This window comes from Asterias rubens, chromosome 2 (assembly GCF_902459465.1).
Source record: "Asterias rubens chromosome 2, eAstRub1.3, whole genome shotgun sequence".
Taxonomy (NCBI): domain Eukaryota; kingdom Metazoa; phylum Echinodermata; class Asteroidea; order Forcipulatida; family Asteriidae; genus Asterias; species Asterias rubens.
In genome coordinates, this window is record NC_047063.1 from 22,544,137 (window position 1) to 22,565,697 (window position 21,561).

Genomic DNA, 21,561 nt, shown 5'->3' on the forward strand with positions numbered 1-21,561 from the left:
AACTGTGCAGACTAGTCTTTGACAATTACCAATAGTGTCAACTGCATTTCATTTTTTTTGTATTAGCTTCCCTGTTTATCTTTTTGACTTGATGCACAAAATGTCCCCAATTCAGCCTTTGGCTACCATGATACACTTTTAATGAATATATGAATGAATGAATGAATGAATGAATGAATGGACGAATGAATGAATGAGAAACATCTTATTACTATCTTTAAATAAACAGGGTTTGAAAATAGCTGGTGATATAACAACTATTGTCCCACTCTACTAACACCAACCTTTCCTGTAAAAATAGTTGGTGGTCTTTCAACGTTCCGACCTAGCAGTCTTTCTTGAACACTTGTCTCTGAGAAAGACTCTACACTAGGCTCGTCAGGTCCTGCAACAGCCGTCTCAATTTTCTCACCACTTTTCTTAAAAGATGTTAATTTTGCATCGAGAATAATATACAACATAATTTGTTTTTACCCTTACACCGATTTGTATTAAAGACACTGGACACTATTGGTAATTGTCAAAGACTAGTCTTCACAGTTGGTGTATCTCAACATATGCATAAAATATCAAACCGGTGAAAATTTGAGCTCAATCGGTCGTCAAAGTTGCGAGATATTACTGACAGAAAAAACACCCTTGTCGCACCACGGTCACACGAAGTTGTGTGCTTTCAGATGCTTGATTGATTTCGAGACCTCGAAATCAACTCGTGGAAAATTACTTCTTTCTCGAAAACTACGTCACTTCAGAGGGAGCCGTTTCTCACAATGTTTTATACTATCAACCTCTCCCCATAACTCGTAATCAAGAAGGGTTTTATGAAAATAATTATTTTGAGTAATTACCATTAGTGTCTACTGCCTTTAAGCACTGTACAACTTGGTACTTTTCCCGAGTTCTGTGAAAAAAAGATTGACAGACTCCCTCTTAACCCTTCATCACATGATAATAATAATAATAATAAAGAACACTTAATTGAGCGCCGGTATCCGCCTCAGGAAGGCGCTCATGGCGCTTGAGGAGAGAACATGAGCACTGCCCTTCTTTCCATTTCTCAACAATGCAAAGTTACAAGCTCTGGATATACATATATTTATACTTGATATTCTTATTTAATAGTTTTTTTTATCAATCTGTTTTTTGCTTAGTTTTATAAACTTCTTAGTGTTTTTGTTTGTACTGTTTGAATCAAGGCAAGTTTTAACTTCCCCAGTGAGGGATAATAAAGTTCTTATCTTATCCTATCATTTCTTATTTTACATAATATATATATATAATTAAACGTTAACCAATTAATTCTAATAACTCAGGTCTTGCATTTTTTGCTTGACCAGCTACTAAAGGCCCATCAGCTGCCAATATTACCTCCCCACAATTTTTACAAGCCCTTGTAATATTGATTGGTGATACTGATACTGCATATATTCAGATTGTGGTAACACTATAGGCCTTTTGACTAAAATGCCCACTTCACTAAAAAAACGCACAGTAACATTGACCACAAAATGGCGCATCCAAGATTATTCTGATGATGACGTCAGGTGAATCGGGTCAATATCTCCTTGAACGACTCTACACCATGGTGTTACTAGGCACTACCTAAACACATTGATACCTCACCATGCTATGCCTCAAAACACAGACACTGATACCAACACAGAAAAAAAATGCCGTTTCAAGGCAGGCAGTAAACTTTTGACCAGAAGCAAGTTTGGCCAGGTTCGAACTAACAGCTGGCATGGCTGGGCTGGACTAGTCTGGACATACAGGTCTTGATTTTCAGAGAGAAATCCACAAGACCGAAGGGTTTGTAGCTCAAAATAATAACTGGACCAAAATTGTTTGAACAAGACCAGTATCACAATGAAAGAAAGTGACTGAATCTTGGCAACATGCATTTAAACAAACTATGGCCCTTTTTCAAAACCACTGCTTCGGACTTGGATTCGACTTGGATTCGACTTAGGCTAGCTTGGCTCCACGGTTGTTTTTGGCGCAATCATTAAGGGCTTCAGACGAGAGAACACAGAGCCTGAAGCTGAATTCAAAGTCAAAGCCGTGGATTCAAAAAGGGCCTATGACATCTGTGATGACGTTTTGTCTGTCTTTTGAGGTTACTCTCAATAGAACAAAGACCCAAGGTCGACATTTTAACATCTGTTTCTGTTCAAGATATTAAAGTGAGGTACATGTATAGTTATTCAATTGAAAGAGCACAAGACCGCCGAAACAATCCAATCTAAAGTCCACTTGCCCAGCAATGAAACCAGTGGCCTTGGGCCTGCGGTCCAGTGCAACCTTCAAGCCCTGCTGGATCAAAACGCAATCGGCCTTTTTGAGATGTGGCGGACACAATGCTACAACACTGTAAGGTTTGGGTAAATTTGTGTGTATACACCCAAACCAAACAGTACACTCCTATAACGTCCGCCATACCTGAAAAAGGCTTATGACACATAGGATGCCCACAGTAAACACTCTCAGCAACAGCTGCATCCATATCTACAGCCGTAGCCACTGATTTGTCCTACACCCCGGCTTGTGCTGTGTCATCAATTTTCGAACAGTGTACATTTTGCACGGTGTTTCCAACATCAAGCGGAGACCTGAAGCCGGAGCCAAAGCTACGGTTTAAAGAAAGCCCTAGGATTCTTGACAGTTGTTTTGTTGGTTCAGTCCAGTTGCGGATTTCTCTGATGTAGACCCATTGCACAACGCGCAGCGCACTTGCACGCGCAAAAGGATGGTAAACATGTTAACATCATAGATATAGAACAGAATAACTAGATCTGCCGCGCGTACATACGCGGGTTCTGGCATGGGGGTCATCTCCTGAGTACATTTTCTGTGCAATGCCGTCAGCACGTGACTTTTTGCCGTCAGCACGTGACATTTAGCGCGCCAAAGGCCTATCTCCCGTGTTCATTTCCGCGCATTGCCTTTCGAACGTGAAATTTTTACCGCGTCCATGGCGTACAAAAACTTTTGCTCACAGGCAATGGCGCGTATGTACGTGCGATCTAGTTATTTTAATTCTATATCTATGGTTAACATGTGGATTGGCGCGTAAACATGTGTAGTGTCCTTTTGTGCAAATTTTAACCCCCAAAATGGCAGACAGGAGACGTGCCTGTGTGCGCGCTGCATGTTGTGCAGTGGGGTCTATAGCAAAGCTAGTCTGAGCAGTTCAATTAATGGAAGTGATGCTCTCACTGTCACTAAATTCTAGAATCTGAAATAAAAGCAGATGGCAATCATTAATTGTGGAGTGTGGTCGAGCAAGGTTTATTTCAAGTTTTATTTAGTTTTCACAGCACATTGAGCTTTTACAAGCAATAATATGTATACAAGTTTCAATATTATAACAGTTTAACAAGTAGGTTTTTATGCTAATACATTTTATTTACCAAGCATGTCCAGTGCCTTTAAAACCATGACTCAAGGTAGTCGTAGTTTTAACTATAGCACGATTAAAAGTAGCCAATATTTGTTTTATAGCACAGCCAAAACACATATTTTGCCTAGGCGCAAATGGTAATGTACATTGGTTGCTAAGGGTGTAGTACATGTAAATTTCTAGTGAAAATAAGACATATCATGTGACCCTCCACAAAACAATCAAAATCTATCTACTTACGTCACAATTCTCAGTTTCTAAGTGTAGCTTAGTCAGTCCAGTCAGGTCCTCCAGATAGTGGGGTTGGTTGAAAGCACGCAGCAGGAATTCAAATCCTTCTGTCTCGTAGTGTCTTAGTACAGTGGAGGAGCAAGCTGTACACATGTCAAATGCGAAGCTGGATGGAAGGAGGCTATGGTAGCGAGAGAGAAATCCACGAATCTGGTACGGGGGAAAACCATAGAGTTATATATAAGAACTAGAGGGTGCTTCGTGCACAAACGCCACGGGACTGCAAGATGACAAGCGCGTCATTCTGCACGCGCGTTGAATATGAAAAACACGTTTGAGGTTTTTTTTATTGAACGCTCACGCGATGCTGTTTGTTCAACTTACAAAATGGCAGCACAAACACACGCTGTTACAAGCTCTATGAAATCTGGCCCTTGGCCCATGTTCAAATAGCAAGTAAAAGGTACTTTATAGGGAAGGTACACGTTTGGTAATTACTCAAAACAAATATTAACTTAAAAACTGACTTGGTAACGAGCATTGGAAAGCTGTTGATAGTATAAAACATTGTGGGAAACGACTCGCTCTGCGGTAGCGTAGTTTTTGACAAAGAGGTATTTTCTCACTAAAATAATAAAAGACTTCTAGCTAGAAGTCTTTTATTCCTATCTGAAAGCACACAAATTCGTCCAACAAGGGTATTTTTTCTTTCATAATTTTCTCGCAACTCCGATGACCAATTGAGCTCAAATTTTCACAGGTTTGTTATTTTATGCTTATGTTGAGACACACCAAGTGAGAACACTGGTCTTTGACAATAACCAATAGTGTCCAGTGCTTTTAACTTTCAAGTGCTTACAGTAAGCAATTGTCTGAGCAACGCCAGGGTTTAATGCGCAGCCTGGCCAAACAATTCACTAGTAAGACTGTGAAGCAGAAATAATGTGCGTATTTGGTGGTTACCACTCTGACTGTAGCTGTCACCAAGTATGTTGCACCCTAAGTGCATTTCTTGATCTAAACCCCCCCCCCCACTCCATAATATCCCGTATTCGTAACTGCCAAAGCCTGAAACCCTTCTCCCAACAGTAGTCTGGGGCTTGCTTCACCACCTTACTGGAATGCCCTCCTTACCTGGTGTGGTACTAGACCCAGAGGAGAGATTAGAGATGTAGTCAGGTGATCATCTTTTGCACTGGTGTCTGCTGATGCATAACCCCTGTAACAACATAACACAGCATTTCAGTAATATGGATTTCAATCCTGTTATTCATTGTACAATAATGCACATTATTATGTTGGTGAACTACCCAAGTTATACAGTAGCATGAGATATGAAATATATTTTGTGCACAATCTGCAGATAAATTACAACATTTTGGTGTAAGGTGAAGCAAAATGCTTTTGCACCTTAACATAATGGACAAACAAACATTCAACCAGGGAAACGTAACAGGACAAAGGACAAATGAAGCAAGAAAGACAAGACAAGGCCAACACAACTTACAAGTTACACCTGTTTATTAGCTTATGAATAAGATTCAAGGAACTGAGTTCTAAGGGCATCTCAAAGCACTTCGAACATTAGTGCCCCTGGCCATTGAATTAATTCCTTAAACAATCTCAGCTCCCTGGGGAGTATACAGCCTGTGCAACAAATATGTGCTACACGGCTAAATCAATCACAAGAACCATCTCGGCCCTAATTTACCCCTGGGTGGAGAGAAGCAATCATAGTTAAGTATCTTGTTCAGGGACACAAGTATCATGACTGGGACTCGAACCCCTGCTCGTCACAAATTAGCTTACCCTTGTGGGTGTTGCAATAAGCTGACCAATAGCTCTACTACCAGTGCAGCTGCTACCATAGACAGACCTGGTCTAGAGACAGTACACTGCTGGTCCAATGTCCGATCCTTGGTCGACTGGTAAAATGACAGTGGGGTGGAATAAATTGTTATCAATATAAATCAACAAGCAGGGCCTAATTTCATAGTGATGCTTAACAGTAAGCAAATTTTCATGCTAAGTGTAGCAGAAAAAAATTGTTCAAGCATAAGCGTATTTCACGTATTTTAGCATAAGCGTATTTTGCATAAGCATATGTGGAAGTGTCGTGGCCGAGCGGTTAAGAGCACCGAATTCAAACTCTGGGGTTTCTGATCAGCAGAGTGTGGGTTCGAATCCCCAGCCGCGACACCTATGTCCTTAAGCAAGACGCTTAACCATTGCTTCGTCCTTTTGGATGGGACGTAAAGCCGTTGGTCCCATGTGTTGTGTAACGCATGTAAAAGAACCCAGCGCACTTTTCGAAAAGAGAAGGGGTTCGCCCCGGTGTTCCTGGCTGTGGCTGCTGTATGCCCCGTAGCACCTTGTAAACCCTTATAAGGTGCTAAATAATTGGGTCTCAAAATTCATCACTGCAATTACCTATCTTTCTGAAAGTTTGTATATACTAGGCGCCTTGAGTACCTTGTTTGGTAGATACGTGCGCTATATAAGACTTCGATATTATTATTATTATTATTCACAGGTTAGCATGAAAAACAGGTGGCCATCTTGCGCGTTCACCATGGATTTGCATTGTGACGTCATTCGTTCCTGTGCAGTGTACATAAGCACCGGAAGGTTAGCATGCACTTCCATGTGCTAACGGATAGCAGTGCTACATGGGATGGAAATCGCACAGAAGGCACAAAATCAGCTGTTAAGCAGCTCTATTGGGCCCTTGTCTTGAAGGTCCCTCTTGAAGGGGCACCATGGTAGAGGGCACCCCTATCAGGAAAATCTAACTTTGTATTGGAACGTTGTAGGTGCTATGGGTTATTTTGAGGAACTAACAACATTTAATAAGGAAGACCGCCAGTAAAGATAAAACTTCAGTATCCCTCACTTGGACACTTATAAATGGCCTCAACAAAGAACTGTAAGTAGATACAATACTAACGATTAGTAGCGAAAGGTTACAACTTTAAAAGATAGCCCAGTTGGTAGAGCGCCGACAAATTAATCCGGAGGTCGTTGGTTCAAATCCCACTCCAGTCACTAGAAGCTACGCTGGTAAAGCAGAATGCACTATCTTCCCAAAATGTTATCATGGTGAAGTGCCTTGCTCCAGGGCACAAGTGTCATGACTTGAAGCCCAAACTCTGCTGCTGACAACACTAGACTGCTAGAACGCTCGGGCCAGACACGCCCCCCCCCCCCCCCAATAAGAGGTTGTTTTGGCTGTTGGAGCTTAGCCACATGTTCCTTGTAGACATCTCCATGAAATTAGTCCCAGTGTTGTCAAAACATACTTACATCCCCGGGGGCAACCACGTCATTGCAGAAATAGCAACCCAACATCTCTCCTGGAATACAGTTAAGCGATGGTGCGCTGTCTGCTCCACCGGAGGATGCTGCTGATGCACCAGCGGCAACATTCTCATCAGAGCCATCTTTTGGCGGTTTGAGACCGTGTCTGACAACCATGTACGTGTCGAAGCCCAGCGCTGCATTCATGACCATCTGTTGCAAAAATTAGCAAAAATGGAGTAGAAATTATCCAAAAACAACATTTTGCTTCAGGTCGACAGCACATATAAGTATCACACCTAATTTTTAAAGGTGACATGTTTGGTAATTGTCAAAGACCAGTATGCACCCAAGGTATATACTGTACAAACATAATGTATGCATACAATAACAAATCTGTGAAAATTTGGGCTCATCTGGTCCCATCAAAGTCGTAAGAAAATAATGAAATAATAAATAACCATGTTGCACAAGTTTGTGTACTTTCAGATGCCTGAGAAAGGTTTCAGGCCTGGAAGTCTCTTTTAGATTCAATTATTTTAGTGAGAAATTACCTCCTTCTCAAAACTATGATACTTATTAGGTTTTATGAAATTGGGCCCTATAGGCAAGTGGGCCTATCGAGTAAGGTTTTTCGACAAATAAGTCAATAATAAACTTCCAAGTAGAATGTTTTTAACCCTTTAAAAGGATACTGTTGGTCTTTAGACATTAGAATAGTCTTTGTACTGCAAAATTCAAGTCTCTTCTCAAAACTTATCTTATGTCACAGGTTTTCAATGACTAATTTTGTTGTGTCTGTTTTGCTTTGTGTTATGTTTTGTTTTTGTTTTGTTTTTGTTTTGTTTTTGGTTTTACTGTGCCTTGAACACCAGCAGGGTGGATATGTGCGCATTACAAGTCTTATATATTATTATTATTATCCCATGATTTTTCTCTCAATGTTTGGTTATTTCACTTATATTTGGTGATTAGGTACCATACCAAATCATGTTAGTTACTTTGCCCGTTGCGCATCCATGTAACACCGAAAGAAAAATGTGATTCTAAGGGAAAACCTGAGGAAGGATACGGCTGTGCCTCATAGCTGCTTGGAGTGTCACAGGTCTAGGGGTCAAGTCCCAATGAGGACCATTTGATTTTTCTCTCATCCCAGGTTTAGCAAATTGTGGGTCGCATTTAAAGATGGAGTATGTCTTTAGCAACGGATAGCTGTTGATAGTATAAAACATTGTGAAAAACGACTCCCTCTGAAGTAACATGGTACAACAAATTTGTGCAACAAAGGTGTTTTTCTTTCATTCTTTTCTTGCAACTTTGATGATCAATTGAGCCAAAATGTTCACAGAATGCAATTGCTGGGTCAGGCCTGATCTTCACGAGGGCAATGAAGGCGTGTCCCTCCATGTCCCCCTGGTCGATGCCTCGGTGCCCTTGAAATGTTCCAGTAGAAGTGTACAATTTCCTCATAGGGCGCCCTTTACCGAGAGAAAATGCCTTGGTGTCGTTACCCTTTCAAAAACGAAGCAAACAGGCGAGCTGTGGACACACCTAGAGAGAATACTGGTCTTTGACATTAACCAAACGTGTCCAGTGCCTTTATTGATATAAAAAGTTTTCACAAAGTGAAATATGCATACCTTTCTTTTGCTTGCACCAATGACAGTTGGTAACCAGCGACTTTCTCTGGTGTCCATGAGGAGGAACACGACATCATGTGCATCGATCAACTCCTCCAGCTTTGCTACATCTTCCTTGGTTTGCTTAAGAATCTCCTCTGTAATTAACACACAACCATCAACCAGGGCCCAATAAGTCGTTTGTGAGTTAGATTTGAATAATACCCAGGCCCAACTTCATAGCGCTGCTTAACGGTAAGCACATTTTCGTGCTTACTGCAGCAGAAAAATTTGTGCAAGCGTGTTTCATAGTTTAGCAGAAAAATTAGGCAGCCATGAATTGCGCATTCACTATGGATAATGCATTGTGATGTCATTTAATTTACTGCAGTAACACGAGTAAGCACCAAAAAAGTTAGCACGCATTTCAGGTGCTTTTTGTTAGCAGCGCTATGAAATAGAAATCGCACAGTAAGCACAAAATCGGCCGCTAAGCAGCTCTATGAAATTGGTTTGGTTAATATAACAGATGCTGTGTTTTGTTTTCTTCATTTACCTGATGAGCCGATTGCGTGTCCAGGCATTGGAATGGATAAGGAGAGCCCTGTTGCATTCTGCAGTGGAAATAAATAAAGGAATGTTACTGTCCACTTAACAGTTATCCACTTATTAATCCACAAAGAATCAGGCCTTGAACTTCCATAATTTTGTATAGACCTTATGCACATAACATAATTTGAGTAGGGCGCCCTCGTCTACATGTAGATGTCAAAAGGTAGCTCATTTGCCCATCCTGCGCGCCGCGCGTGCATAGATGTGCGTTAGCCATTGTTGAGTCATCGTTTTACCTCCTAGATGGCGGCGTAATGACCTTGCAGAGGGCACCACAGCAAAATCACAGGGCACCACAGCAATTTGAGGTGAATGCCGTGGGTTATTTCGAGGTCTGGAGCAAAGTTCGTCCACTACAGGGTTATAGCCTTTTGTCAAACCCCTCAATGTTGGTATTTCCGTTGCTGCCATTGTGAACCAAACCAGCTTTGACCTACAATATCATTGTGCCATCTTACAATGCTCCAAATTTTAGAGTTACAAGGCCTTGGTCCTGGGTTCGAATCCCACCCGTATAATATGCCTGTGATTTTTGTTCACAGAACTTGGGAGTATACCAAGTATACAGTGCACATCCATGTAAGGGCAGGGTAAAACCAAATTAATATTCCTATTCCCCAGTGCAAATTTAACAACTATTTAATCTGAACTGCTCTGTTGTCAAGGGTGTTTTGAAAGGAAAGTGCACATCCTGACTCATGACAGATATTACTCTAAAGTTATTCCTGAATACGACTTACCACTCCAGGAAAGATTAACTTCAGTCTATTGGCAGCAGTCTGTGCCTTGGGTTTGCCGCCCTCTAGTGAGTCTTCAAACTCAAAGAGACTCTGCCTGACTGGGTTCGAGTACGACACGTTGGAGTTATCCACCAAAGTGATGGTCCGCACACCCCAACCCTGGGTCATGTGCATAATGCAAAAGGCGTCATGTATGATTGGCAAAGTGAAAATGTAAAGAAATAGAACACTGTTTTTTTTTTATTATAAAGTCGCCATTGGTTATTGCAGCGAGCAGTGAGTTGGGAAAACGTTTATACCTCACTTGCAATGTTTATTTGATACTTTTTTCGAAGCTAATAAGCTTTGCTGATGTTGAAGAGATAGATTGGCAAAAATTGAAAAAAAAAAAAAAATTGTTGTATATTTTCTAACTGGAAATTCTGAGTCCATGAGTAATAACTGCCTTAACGACTATGTCAATCGGGAATGTCTGTGAGTAGAACCTGATTGGCTCCCCCACCCACTCCCCTATGAGCTCTAACAAATATATTGCCGAAATAGAGAGACTAACAACACACGGCACAGAGCACAGGAACAAAAAATCGGAGAGTTAACCCTAAAATTTATTTATAAATACCCGGTTAGTTTCCCTTGTAGCTTATTACTTTGGAAAACAAAAATGTATTTTTTTGTTATACAAGAAATATGTAAACAGTTCCTCAATCAAATTTACTGGAATCTTGTGGTCTGGGAGACAGAGTGTTAGAACCCTGGCATGGTAGGTGCTATGTCTGAAGTTCACACTCACCATGAGGCATCTGGCCACATTGCAGCCGAGGGTTCCGGATCCCAGCAGAAGGCACTTCGTCTGGGCTACCTTATCCAGATCAAGCGAGGGCAGCAAGCGCCATCTCATCAGCTTCAGATTTAGATCTACTGACGACTCTGCCAGTCTGAAAGATATGAGTAGAATATTGCAATCCTCTACACTTGGGCGGTCTCATTTGGGCAATCTGTTTGAATGTTTCTTTTCATACTTTAAAGGAACGTTACAGAATTAAAAATTGCGAAGATCACAGATTTACATAAAACTTACAAGGTGTAATGATATGATAGTAGAAAACATCCCTTGAAACATTTCTGTCGGAAATCGCATATTTGATGAGTAATAAATAATCTAATTTCGTGTTTGGAGTTTACAGCTCAGTGAGCGTTTTATTCATTTTTGTTTTGGCATCGATGCAATGCAAAATTTGTAATCGGTTTTTCACTATTCTCTCGTGACCCAGATGGCCGATCGATCTCAAACTTCTACAGGTTTGTCAGTTTATGTATATGATGGATTACATAAAGTGCTCACATTGCCAGCAACTGTTGTTAGAAAAAAACAATTCTGTAATGTTCCTATAAGAAAGTGCTTATTCTGGAAGCCTAAAGTGTAAGAAAACTGTAGACCACTAAGGCGGTTTCATTAAGGCAATCTGTTTGATTGTAAGCCTTCTCTTTATGCTTTAAGAAACAACTTTTTTTGTTTATCAAAGCCTACAAATTACAAAACTGAAGTACATGCAACAAGCATTCCCGTCGAACCTCAGTAACAGATTGAAAAGTTTTATTGTTGGAGAACAAATCACGAGATATACAAAGGCAATATAACACAAGTGAACAGTTTGCAAGCTCAAGTAAAGGTGGACAGATGGACTTTGTGCCGTGATAATTTAGTAAACATACTTTGTTGGGTCCATACTGGCGCTGAGGTCAACTTTTCGTGGCGCCATCTTGTTCTTGTTCTTTTCCCATCCAACGCATTTAGGACATTCTGAGTGGAGAGATAAAAAACGAATAATAGCCAATCAGCATGAGGATAGCTTAACTGCTCTATAATATAATATATTTATAATTTATTTTAAATATATTTTCACAGTCGTTCATGGTGGTCTGTTTCTGTTCCCTATTTTATTTTACTTAATCTTCAAAGTATGCTTTAATTTTCTTTCCTAAGATGATTCTATTTTAATTGTTAACTTTGTACATATCAGATTGTTTTTATATAGGCTATATGAATATTTCTTATTGTTCTTTTTTGGTATCCTTTCCTGTAATTGGCGGTTCGTCCGCTGTTGGTTTGGTCAATAAATATATAAATATATATATAAATAAGCGCACTGCTGGGTTATTTTATGCGAATTATACATCAAGTTGTTATCAAGCCATTTTGTGGCAAGTAGAGCTGTCAAAGAGCACCAGACTCAAGCTCTGGTGTTGTTGATCAGCAGAGTGTGGATTTGAGTCCCGGTCAGGGATACCAACTTAAGTTCAAATCCCTTCATGTTATTTCTGTTAATCTATTTGATTCTTCTTCAGGAAATAACGGCGGGCCCTTTCACACTTGAACCACTTCACCCCTGATTCACCCCAGCAAATGGGCAAACTCCAGGGAATAGCCACCCCTTAATCTGAAGTAGGGGTAATAGTTAAAACTCCAGGGTATTCTTGAAATGTACGGCCGGAACCACGTGGAATAGAGGACTTAGGTGGGAACAGTGCGAAAGTGCGGCGGGGGTAACCATGGGGTAAAAAACTCCTACAGCCTCCCGAGGGTTGTATTCCTCGAGGATAAGATATCAATAAACTGGGCAAATTTTTAAATGGTTTTTGGGGTTGAACAAAGAATTGACTAGAGTGAGATTTGAACCAACGAACCAGCGCTCTACCAACTTAGCTATCTAGCCCTAAATTGGCAGTCTCCCTATTTGTCAGTATCCGTGTTTGGGGGTGCCAGTCAGAAGCCATACAACCGTTCTGAAACAAAAAAGTCGCATCTCCTTAAGGTGACCCGTTAATCCGGAGGTCGTCGGTTGGAATCCCACTCTCTAGTCAATTCTTTGTTTAACCCCCAAAAAACTCAAGGATAAGAGATGCAGGGTGAAAAGGGCTCAAGATGTACCGGACAAAGACTTGATTGACGGCAGCTGGATGTCTAACACCAGACTATGATCTGTGCTACGGACTCCCTCCCTAGTCCTATCTCTCAAACATAACACTTGGAGGCTTGGAAGCTCATCAGCCCTGCAAAATTCATAAAAAAAAGATAGAAGCATTATGAAGAAAATATGAAAGGATGGAACATGTTTATTCTCTTTAAAAACCGTTACAAATTAAATCTGTAATAATGGAACGATGTTATACTCTGTTATGAACAAAATCTGTACCGCTGGAACAATTTTATACTGGGGAGATTGTTCCTTTTTACATGCTGGACCATGGGAAAACTCTCTTGAGCTTGGGATTGTAAAAACTCACAGGACTCGATACGTACTGAGTATACAGTGCTAACATACACCGGTGTATGGGTTAAAACCAAAATTATGCACATTTAACATATGTTTGTTCAGTCTTGGCTTTAAAAGTACCGTCATTAGCAAGAGTTCCAATTCTGTGCGCAAGGAGTTTTTCTGACAGATTAGGTATATGGTGCACTACAAATGGCATTGTTTTTATTAGTAAAGAACTATTACAAATGTAATGTGCAATAATGAAACAATGTTATACCAAAGAACTATTATAAATAAACTATTGTACTAACAGAAAGCTGTTGCACTATGCTCGATTTATCGCAAAATGACGTCACTTGAAGCAGGCCAAGACGACAATACTTACCAGTGGTATGCTGCCAAACACAAGAAGTTTCTTAGCGGCCATCCTGGGTACTGATCCAGAGTGCATGGGTCGCAAAAACCAAGCATCACCTGCATATAATATTACCATAATATTTACATAAGTTTTAAAATTAGTAAGTTGTAACCCTGACCAAACTGTGTTTTTTTAGGTTGAACACAATTACATATGGCCAGAGATCATTTTCATACATCATCGCTCCAGAACTCTGGAACCGGCTTCCAACACATGTTAGGAATGCAACTTAAAGGATTCACTTAAAGAGTTCACTTAAAGGATTCGGGTACTTTTTCAAAATGTCAACAGATTTTCATTAAACTTAATACACAGTTTGAAGACAATGATAGTTGAACACTTCCCTTCAAATATTACTTACTGAGGTGCTGTAGTTTTTGAGAAATGAGTAAAACAAGTCATAATTTTTATTTTTGTTCCCCCAGTAAGACAAAAATTATTTTAGCATGTAAATCGTACTAACCAGTTATGATACCATACCATAACCGGTTAATACGTTTTTTACATGCTGAAACTGAGATGAAAATTATTTTTGTTTTACTCATTTCTTAAAAACTACACCACCTACATGTACATGTAAGTAATATTTCAAGGGAATCTTTCCACTATCTTTATTTTCAAACTGTGTAAGTTTAATGGAAATCTGTGGATATTGTGTGTTGTGTTACATAGACCCTATACAAACCAATCTGCTGAGCATGTGACTTTAAAACATTTCTCCTGCCAGTTGTTTTCACTTCATCTCAAGAACTTATAGTCATGCGTTTTTGTACAATAATGTATTAAAGAATTGTTGACGTTCTTTAAAGTAGGATTTGAAACTTTGCATGGTGGAAATAGGATAAAGTAAGGTTTGCGGTAACACCATGTAATGAAAAAATGATAATCTGTAAATGAGTTGGGGTGGTTCTGAAAAGAACCGTTGGTTTCAACTTGACGTTTTAATCAGTATGCTCTGGTCTTCTTCTGGAGTAAGTTGTACTCTGATGCTGCATGCTGCTTTAGTACTAATGATGCAGATCAGCTTTGGGATGCATGCCTCAGTTTCATGCCTGTACAGTGCATTGGGGTCTTGCTATAGACGGAATGCGCTTTACAATAATTTATTATTAATATTAGGTTACAAGTGTATTTTGCTTCACAAAGTATTATTTCTATATTGTATTGTGTAATTTTGATTTACATTTTGTATTACACGCGTACCTGTGACTTGTCTGAGAGCAAGTCCCAGTCACTGAGTTGAAACACTGTGAGGAGATCATCTTTCTTCTGCACCAGGAAGAATGCCAGCCCTTTGTGATTGTCCACAACTGCATCGTACGACTCCTGCAAAGACTGAATCTACAAACAAAATGATAGGAACATTGATAATACCTAGGAGTTTTTTGTTCTAAAATGCCGAAAAAAGGGGAAAAAAATTGCTCAACATTAAGAAATGTAGCCACTGCTTCCCAATAAAATAATAAAAAAATAAAAAAAATTGAAGAACACATTGTAGACAAACATGGATAGAGGTGAGTCTTAAGAGCTTTACGAAATATACATGTAAATAACGGATTCCATAATGACAGGAGGAAGATTGTTCCAACTCATTGATCAAGCTACACTAAATGCTCTGTCATAGCTTTGTTTGCTCAAACGCCCTCACGCAGTCAAAAACACAGCAAATTGATGTGTTGCTGTGCCATGAGCATCTCAACATGCCTAACATGGCATGTCGTAGCCGAGACGTTAAGGTCACCAGACTCAAGCTCTGGTATTTCTGATAAGCAGAGTGTGGGTTCGAGAGTCATGACACTTCGGATGGGACGTAAAGCCGTTGGTCCCGTGCGTTGTGTTATGCACGTAAAAGATCCCAGTAACACTTATCGCTCTGAGAAGGCGTTCACTCAGGTGTTCTGGCAGTGGCTGTTGAATGCGCCAAATAATACCTTGTTAACCCTTAAAAGGTGTCGAAATTGGGTATCAAAATTCAATAACCTATTACCTGTTGTTCATTGAAGCATTGGTTAAGATGCCGAGTCTGATTGATGACAACGTTTTCTGGACTGCAAAGCGCCGGGAAGGCAAACCAGAACAAAAAGTGGTACTTCTTAAGGTCCTGAATAAGCAAAAGAAAAATACATGTAGTAAACTGAGGGACCTTGTCAAATTTAGTAACTGTAAGATGAGTCTTATGCGGTAAGAACTGACTCCGCGGTTAGGACTTATGATCCTAAAAGCTAAAGTAGTAGTCCAAGCCAATTTTCTGTACCTTCCGCCCGGGTAGTAGTTAAAAAGCAGGAACGTTCTTTACAGAATTGAGAAGTCTCCTGAACTCTCCAATAAATCTACTGCGCAGCAGCATAGAATCAAGAAAGACAGTTCTCTAAAGAACAAACTCTACCTGTCAAGTACATTGTAGATACACATATGGTGTTACCACACAACAAATATAAATTGTTACCTCACCATGCAATGCCTCAAATCATAAGATGAATCTTACCGCATAAGTCAACAGTAGAAACCTAGACAGCAGTGAGGGATCAGAGATTGCTGCTCCAGACGTGATATCTCTCCAGATCTAATGGAATCAAAATCAATTTTTTTTAGTAAATTATTATTTTACACTTAAAGGCACTGTACACATTTGGCAATTACTCAAAATATATATTAGCATAAAGCCTTACTTGGTAACAAGCAACGGAGAGCTGTTAATAGTATAAAACATTGTGAGACCCAACTTCCTCTGAAGTAGTTTTTGACAAAGAGGTAATTTCTCACTAAAATAATAAAATACTTCTTGCTGGAGCCTTTTATTTCTATCTGAAAGCCGATGTTTAGTACAACAAGGATGTTTTTTCTTTCATCATTTTCTTGCAACTTCAATGTCCAATTGATCAGTTCAAATTTTCACAGGCTTGTTATTTTACGCATATGTTGGGATACACCAGGCGAGAATACTGGTCTTTGGCAATTGCCAAACATGTTCAGTGCCTTTAACTCACACAGTTTGAAGATAATGATGGCAGAACGCTTCCCTTAAAATATTACTTGCTGAGGGGCGGAAGTTTGTGAGAAATGAGTAAAACAAGTCACAAACATTAAATTTTAGCATGTAAAACATATTTTCGTGACATTGTGTAGTTACTCCTCCCCCTAAAAACTACAGCACATCAGCAAGTAATATTTTAAGGTCAGCTTTCTACTATCTTCATCTTTATAAAAAAAAATTAATGTAAATCTGGGGGCGTTGTGTTTTGTGTTGCAAAAAAAAAACAAGAATCCTTTAAGTGATTTTTTATTTTAAAGTTGGCATGAGATTACCAACAATAATTTGTACACTATTAGTTTTTTGGGAATGATAAAGAAAACATGGCGGTCATGTATGGGGCTTTGGACTTGCCCTAAAGTTAACCCATGTCAAAATAGGCAGCTACGACTGTGGCAGGCTCTGGTCTTGACACTTGCCCCCTTGACCAAGGCACTTAGACATAATTGCTTTTGTAAAACATTGGGAAGGTACATGTCATGCAATCTGCTCTACCACCAGCCTGCCGTTGATTTCACAAAGAGTTAGGACTCGTCTTATCCAACTTGTCCTAACTTAGGATTAATCTTAAGGTCTGCATGCTACAGTGCAGGGTTGGGACTCTTCCTATAAGTCACAAGATTAATCCTGAGTTAGGAAGAGTTTTGTGAAATCGACGGCAGGCTCCTAGTAGATGAGTACTCTATGACTGCCTTCGTACAGACTGTGAAGGGCAAAACATTGTTTCAGCCCCAGGAGTAGGTTTACAAAGTGCAAAGCCAAAAGCAGTTAAGAGTTTCCCCATAAGACATAATAAACCTTATTGATCTTCAAAAGAAGAAATTTCATTGCTCACACAAGTTTTTTAAAAACAGGCAGATACAAAACTAGCACGAGATACAACACACAAGGAGTTAAGACTAAAAAAACATGACAGGCCACGTATATACAATTAAAAAATATATATATATAAACTTGAAGTGGCCGTCTGGCCTTCTGATGTTACGCCATCTCTCACTGCCTGTTATCATAACAAAATGAAATTAAAATGGATCACCAAGTCAACATGCTTTAAACCATATGATGGCCTTAGCAACCGCTATAGCCACACAAGGTGATTTGGGCATGGCCTAAGCCTATTTCCCAATGAACTCACCAAGTCTGCTGCCCTCTCCAGCTCAGACTTCTTGTCGCATGACTTGAACGCATCTATTGTGTTCAAGTTGAGCAGGGTGCCACAAGACGGGAAACAATGAGGAGGACATTCCGCTGGCCTGAATGAAAACAAAAGAAAATGGAATGCGAGGAATGTGGTAACCCCCTTTACTATAATATCGTGCATTTTCTACTTCTTCTCCTATTCTTTACATATATCTACAACTAAATATTTATAGAGCGCCTTTACATCAAGATCAAAGCGCTAAAAAGAGCAAAACCAATGGAACTATAAATACAACAAATTACATCTGCTACAAGTGAGTTTTGAGAGATTGTTTGAACAAAGGCAAAGAGTGACAATTTCTGATGCGTACTGGGAGGTTGTTCTATATTCGCGGAGCAATAAAGGAGAAAGTCCGGTTGTGAGCAGATGAGAGTGTTCTGGGCCCAATTTCATAGAGCTGCTAAGCACACAAATTTGCTTAGCATGAAATTTCATCCTTGTTAAAAACAGGATTACCAAGGATAAACTGCTGAATACCAGTAACAAACAATATGCAAAAAATGGAAATTTGGTTGGTAATCCTGTTTTTATCAAGGAAGAAATTTCATGCTAAGCAAATTTTTGTGCTTAGCAGCTCTATGAAATTGGGCCCTGATGGTTGGGTATTCGGTTAGGTGCGTGTTGTCAGAAGCTGATCGCAAGCTTCTTTGAACAAACTCCCCCGCAACATCAAAGACGCGCAAACTCAGGATATATTCAAACGCCTTCTCACATGTCTCAAAACTCACTTGTTAAACTCTAACTTTAATTGAGACCGATTCACCAATTGAGCTGAAATTTTCATAGGTTTGTTATTTTGTGCATACGTTGAGATACAGCAAGTGAGGAGACTGGTCTTTGACAATTACCAATAGTGTCCAGTGTCTTTAACTTACTCATCAAATGAGTTGAAATCCAAACTTGTTCTTGATGGAAGTCCATCTGGGTCTCCTGAACAAAAAAAAAGAACATAGCATCCAATATGGTGAGGTATCTATATTGAGAACACAGATGTCAGACCAGGACACAAACCCACAATCTGCAGATCAGAAACTTGAATCCAGTGCGCTTGACCACTTGGCCATGGCACACCATAAGCTTTTGGCCTGCAAGCAACCTCAATTTTGTTTTGAAAAGTAAAAATACACAAATAAATGCTATTGCTGAACGTTTTGCTATTGATAACTGCGACAAAAGGTACAGTAGATATATAAGACATGGTATTTTGGCTGGTTTTCTGGTAAGCAAATTGTTAGTGCTAAGCTATTTTTTGTGATTACCATTGTAGTAATATCCATTGATTTGCTTGGGTGTATCATCAAGTTTATACACCTCCAACTTCTTCCTCGTCAGTCTGTGCCAGAATCCAACATCGAGGGCGCTACTGAACGGGGCAAACTGCAGCTGTTTGGGTGTACTGTCTTTGCCGTCTGAGTTTGCCATTGTGGCACCTATCTAGCTTACTCTACAGATAAAAACAAATATTCTTTTATAATTTTATAAGCATTATGATTGTAAGACTTAGTAAATTGAATGTTTTCTACATTGTAGTTAAGTACTAATACTACTAGGGGGCCGATTTCACAAAGAATCAAAAATTCAAATTCATCGCAAGATGAATTTCCAGTATCACCATAGTGATTTGTGATATCACACTTTACTTACATAGCAAATTTGATTGATTTGCAGATTTACGATCAATCTTAGATCTTTTTGGAATCGGCTCCAGTCTACATTAGCCTACTCATGTACAAATTACTAGACCTAGTAATCAGTATAACTGGGGCGCTGTACTCCTTTTTTCAAAATTTTTTCATTACCAGTCGTACTACTGGGGCGCTGTTCTACTTTTCCTCCCGACGGCCGTCGGGAGAAGGGTTACGTTATCGCAACTTCTTTTTTCGCTGCTCTCCTTTTTTCAAAATTTTGTCATTAGGCCATGAGATAGATTTGCGTCCGGGCATTTTTGAAATGACGTGAGGCTTTTTTTCACTTTTCATTGTTTTTCACACGAAGATGAGCAATCTTCAAATTGCGCAAACTGGAGCTCAATACACAAATTTGCTTATTCTGCATAGTGCAAATTAAAAATTGCGCAGAATATTTTTGCAAAAATTTGTTGATTGTGCTCGACAGATGAACGACAGCAGATGCGTAAAATGCGTAAATATAACCTTTTACCCTTGTTCAATGATTTGAACTTGAACATTGTGATGCAGAGTCTTTTTTGTGAAAATAATGAAATTTTGTGAAAATAATGAAATCTATCATTTTCATTCTCACGGCCTTATCACAAAATTTCGAAAAAAAGGATGACCAAATTTCAAAAAAAGGAGTAGCGCCCGGCCCCAATGACTGGGTCTTACACATTAAAAAGTACAATTTTAAAGACCTGCTTGAACGAAAATGTCAACTTTGCTGAATTCCACTTAACCTAAAATATTTTCGATGAATAAGGAAATCGAGTCATATGATTATAAATAGGTTTCAATTTTACATTAAAATGGTGAACAAGTGCATTATAAACAAGTAAAAATACAATTTCTGTTGAAAACGTTCCGCTCAGGTAGCTGTTTAATAAAATAATAATGTTTTTTTTTTAAAGTTCCATGGGCCTATACTATGATACATACATGTATATCCTGACAAAAATGTATTTTTTACCAAGTCCAAACAAAACAAAAGGAATTCACCTATCCTGCCACCACTTTTTAATTCATTTTTACTAAGAAGGAATCTCACATTGTGTCATTTGGGAACATTTGTTTGAGTAAACTTAGTAGACACTAATTTATTTCATAAAATCTTAAACTTTATTAATATTAATTATTATGATTTTAATTATTATTAAAAAAAAAAAGACATAAATAATTTTAACAAACTGAAAATGAAATTGAGGATAACATTCCATATGGCGCCACCACTTTTTCACTAATTTTTACAAAAAAGGATATCTCATTGAGGTAAATAATTAGATACTATATTATTTCATATCGAATGAAAAAGTGGTGGCGCCATACGGAAACTTTTCCGAAATTGAATTTGAAAAAGTGGTGACTTCTTGTTGCAGCTTGCTCATTGCTGACTTTTGGACTTGATTGAGCATGTTCTCCGCTGTGACACAGTGTCACAGCAGTGCAGTTTAGTGGGGGTGGGGCTAAATAAAAGTGCTGGCACTTTGGGTTGGCAGGATGAGGATACGGACGACAGACGGATGGTGGAGTTGAGGTCAGTGACAGTGTCGTGTGCAGTCCTTACTGTAAAAGCTTGGGTTTCTGTGTCGCGTAATGCTGTCATTCACTGCATATCTTGATCGTACAATAAACCAAAAATAACAAGCAGCCGAGATTCACTTACCCTAAAACCAAAACTGAGGACGATCAAAAGAAAAACAAGACGGGCGCAGCCATTTTAAAACCTTTCAAGTGCTCGTCCCCCCATTGGTGTATGAGTGCTACTCATCAATGTGTTAACTTTGTGGGGACGATGTGATAGTGTATACAAATTAGAACGAAGTTGAAATTCATTCGGTGGGGAATTTGCTCAACCCCGTAATAATATGATGTGAAAAAAAATGCAACACTCCGAGGGGACGAGTTAGTCACAAAACTCCACCCGTAATCAAGTCTGGTACCCTGCGTTCATAACCGGTAATCTAGCCTAGATCATTTGATCGTGTGGTACCGGTAAATTTGTTTAAACGTTGCCCCAGCGAGGATGACGTCAATTTATTATCTCAACACATACACACACATACGACATAGGCACAGGACCAC

At 39.4% G+C, this 21,561-nt stretch overlaps 1 protein-coding gene across 3 annotated transcripts; it reads right to left on the reverse strand.

Moving 5' to 3' along the window:
- Nucleotides 1–2,974: 2,974 nt before the first annotated feature.
- On the reverse strand, nt 2,975–21,222 carry LOC117306901 (ubiquitin-like modifier-activating enzyme ATG7). Of its 3 annotated transcripts, none has more exons than XM_033791468.1 (19): nt 21,143–21,222; nt 19,066–19,250; nt 18,682–18,736; nt 17,741–17,858; nt 16,060–16,137; nt 15,562–15,675; nt 14,778–14,915; nt 13,542–13,630; nt 12,829–12,950; nt 11,613–11,700; nt 10,690–10,834; nt 9,900–10,058; nt 9,104–9,161; nt 8,569–8,705; nt 6,935–7,141; nt 5,441–5,556; nt 4,766–4,850; nt 3,641–3,841; nt 2,975–3,235 (listed from the first exon to the last, which is right to left on the reverse strand). In XM_033791468.1, the coding sequence occupies exons 2-19, from the start codon at nt 19,226–19,228 to the stop codon at nt 3,191–3,193; spliced, it is 2,118 nt and encodes a 705-aa protein (XP_033647359.1). In that variant the 5' UTR covers nt 19,229–19,250; nt 21,143–21,222; the 3' UTR covers nt 2,975–3,190. The 3 variants fall into 3 exon arrangements, with proteins under 3 accessions (XP_033647359.1, XP_033647360.1, XP_033647361.1); XM_033791469.1 differs by lacking the exon at nt 21,143–21,222 and adding an exon at nt 21,044–21,119; XM_033791470.1 differs by lacking the exon at nt 9,900–10,058.
- Nucleotides 21,223–21,561: the final 339 nt, after the last annotated feature.

Bases quoted from the DNA above. Each gene is read 5' to 3' on its own strand.
- LOC117306901 (XM_033791468.1), bottom strand. From the start codon at position 19,228: ATGGCAAACTCAGACGGCAAAGACAGTACACCCAAACAGCTGCAGTTT. The intron at 12,951-13,541 runs GTAAGTATTGTC...TGAATTTTGCAG, and splicing joins TGTTTGGCAGCATACCACTG to GGCTGATGAGCTTCCAAGCC. The intron at 8,706-9,103 runs GTAAATGAAGAA...TGTTAATTACAG, and splicing joins ACACGCAATCGGCTCATCAG to AGGAGATTCTTAAGCAAACC.